The sequence below is a fragment of the Theobroma umbraticum genome, unplaced genomic scaffold (genome assembly GCF_002168275.2).
Source record: "Theobroma umbraticum cultivar Fairchild unplaced genomic scaffold, ASM216827v3 scaffold_55.0, whole genome shotgun sequence".
NCBI lineage: Eukaryota > Viridiplantae > Streptophyta > Magnoliopsida > Malvales > Malvaceae > Theobroma > Theobroma umbraticum.
The window spans coordinates 4,307,945-4,309,207 of NW_018397270.1; the positions used below are offsets into that span (position 1 = coordinate 4,307,945).

Below are 1,263 nucleotides of genomic sequence, written 5' to 3' on the forward strand. Positions count from 1 at the left end.
CATGTTTATGTAATCCCTTGTTGATGGAAGCAGAGAGAAGATAGTGCCTAACCATCCATTCAAGCATTGTGTTGTTACAACAGCCTCACGTCCAACAAAGCGCTGTGGTGTCCTCTTGTTCCCCTGAATCAATTTACCTCAAGTCACTGAATTCAACTATCTAAAACAGGCATTAAAAGAAACAAAAAGAAAAAGAAAACACGGGATTTTCATTCGATATAATACCTTTATGATAACCCGATCTGTCACAGCAAATGGAAACTGGACACCTCTACCCCTTGGTGGATCCATCATATTTGAGTCGCCGTAGTTGCTCTTATCCTACAAGAACAGACAAGTAAAAGAAAGAGTCATGCATGACAAAACAGAAGGGGCAACAGCAACGGCAAGTTGCCAAGTATAAAGAAAGATAATTGAAGTGCATGAAACACTGGAAACGGTTTAACAGAATGCTACAAGAGAATTTTGAAAGATAGTTCTTTAGAAAGCTAATAACACCAAAATGAGGTATGATAAAAGAGAAACCTGGTCAAATCTCTCTCTCCTCCTTTTAGGTGAGCGATAGAACTGTAACTCTTCTTCCCGACGGAATGCCTGCACTGCAGCTCGGAGAGCTGCGTCATGAACATCAACAAAACTAAATAAATAAGTCCATAGAATAGAAAATTTGTATACATAGCACAGCCCATGGATACTTTGTGCATTATTAAATCGTATAATAGCCCGGCCAATTATAACTTCATAATTTTCACCATGTGTTTGCCCCTTCCTCTGAATTATATCAAATAGCATCCACATCAATGTACACAATCACTACTTATCCAGAAATCCTAGGTTATCTTGACAAACCTTTTCATGTAATACATGTGAGACAGGGATGAAAATAGACATCCAAGAAAAATATAAGCTTGCAAAATGGCAACCTGGGAAACAGTGTAAGACACACAAAGATGGGATGCCTAACACCAATAGGATACTGGTCTATGCATATCATCATTGCATAGAAATATGTGCAAATTAGAGTAAAAGTTCACAAAACTAATCAAGATTCAAAAATTAAAGGGGGCAAAGATTTTCCTCTGAAACAGAAGAATATTACTTACAAAGATTTGGAGCCACCGACTCCTCTGATACTGAATGCGAACAAGTGTAGCAAACTTTCTGACAATGTATTCATAATATCACAATTAATATACAGTTACAACCATTGTTAACAAATGCCTGGCCGTAGGCTGACCAAGCAGTTTCAACCCAAAAGCCAGT

General features: G+C 37.9%; 1 protein-coding gene across 1 annotated transcript in view; it reads right to left on the bottom strand.

Annotated features, from left to right (window-relative positions):
* The window catches only part of LOC110426435 (U-box domain-containing protein 62-like), a 3,203-nt gene that overhangs the window by 832 nt on the left and 1,108 nt on the right, over positions 1 to 1,263 (bottom strand). Inside the window, exons 2-5 of the mRNA XM_089785271.1 lie at positions 1,104 to 1,161; positions 526 to 614; positions 226 to 321; positions 53 to 123 (exon numbers count right to left, since the gene is read on the bottom strand). Coding sequence (XP_089641397.1) covers positions 53 to 123; positions 226 to 294 — 140 coding nt within the window. The 5' untranslated portion in view covers positions 295 to 321; positions 526 to 614; positions 1,104 to 1,161. The remainder of the gene's footprint in view (positions 1 to 52; positions 124 to 225; positions 322 to 525; positions 615 to 1,103; positions 1,162 to 1,263) is intronic.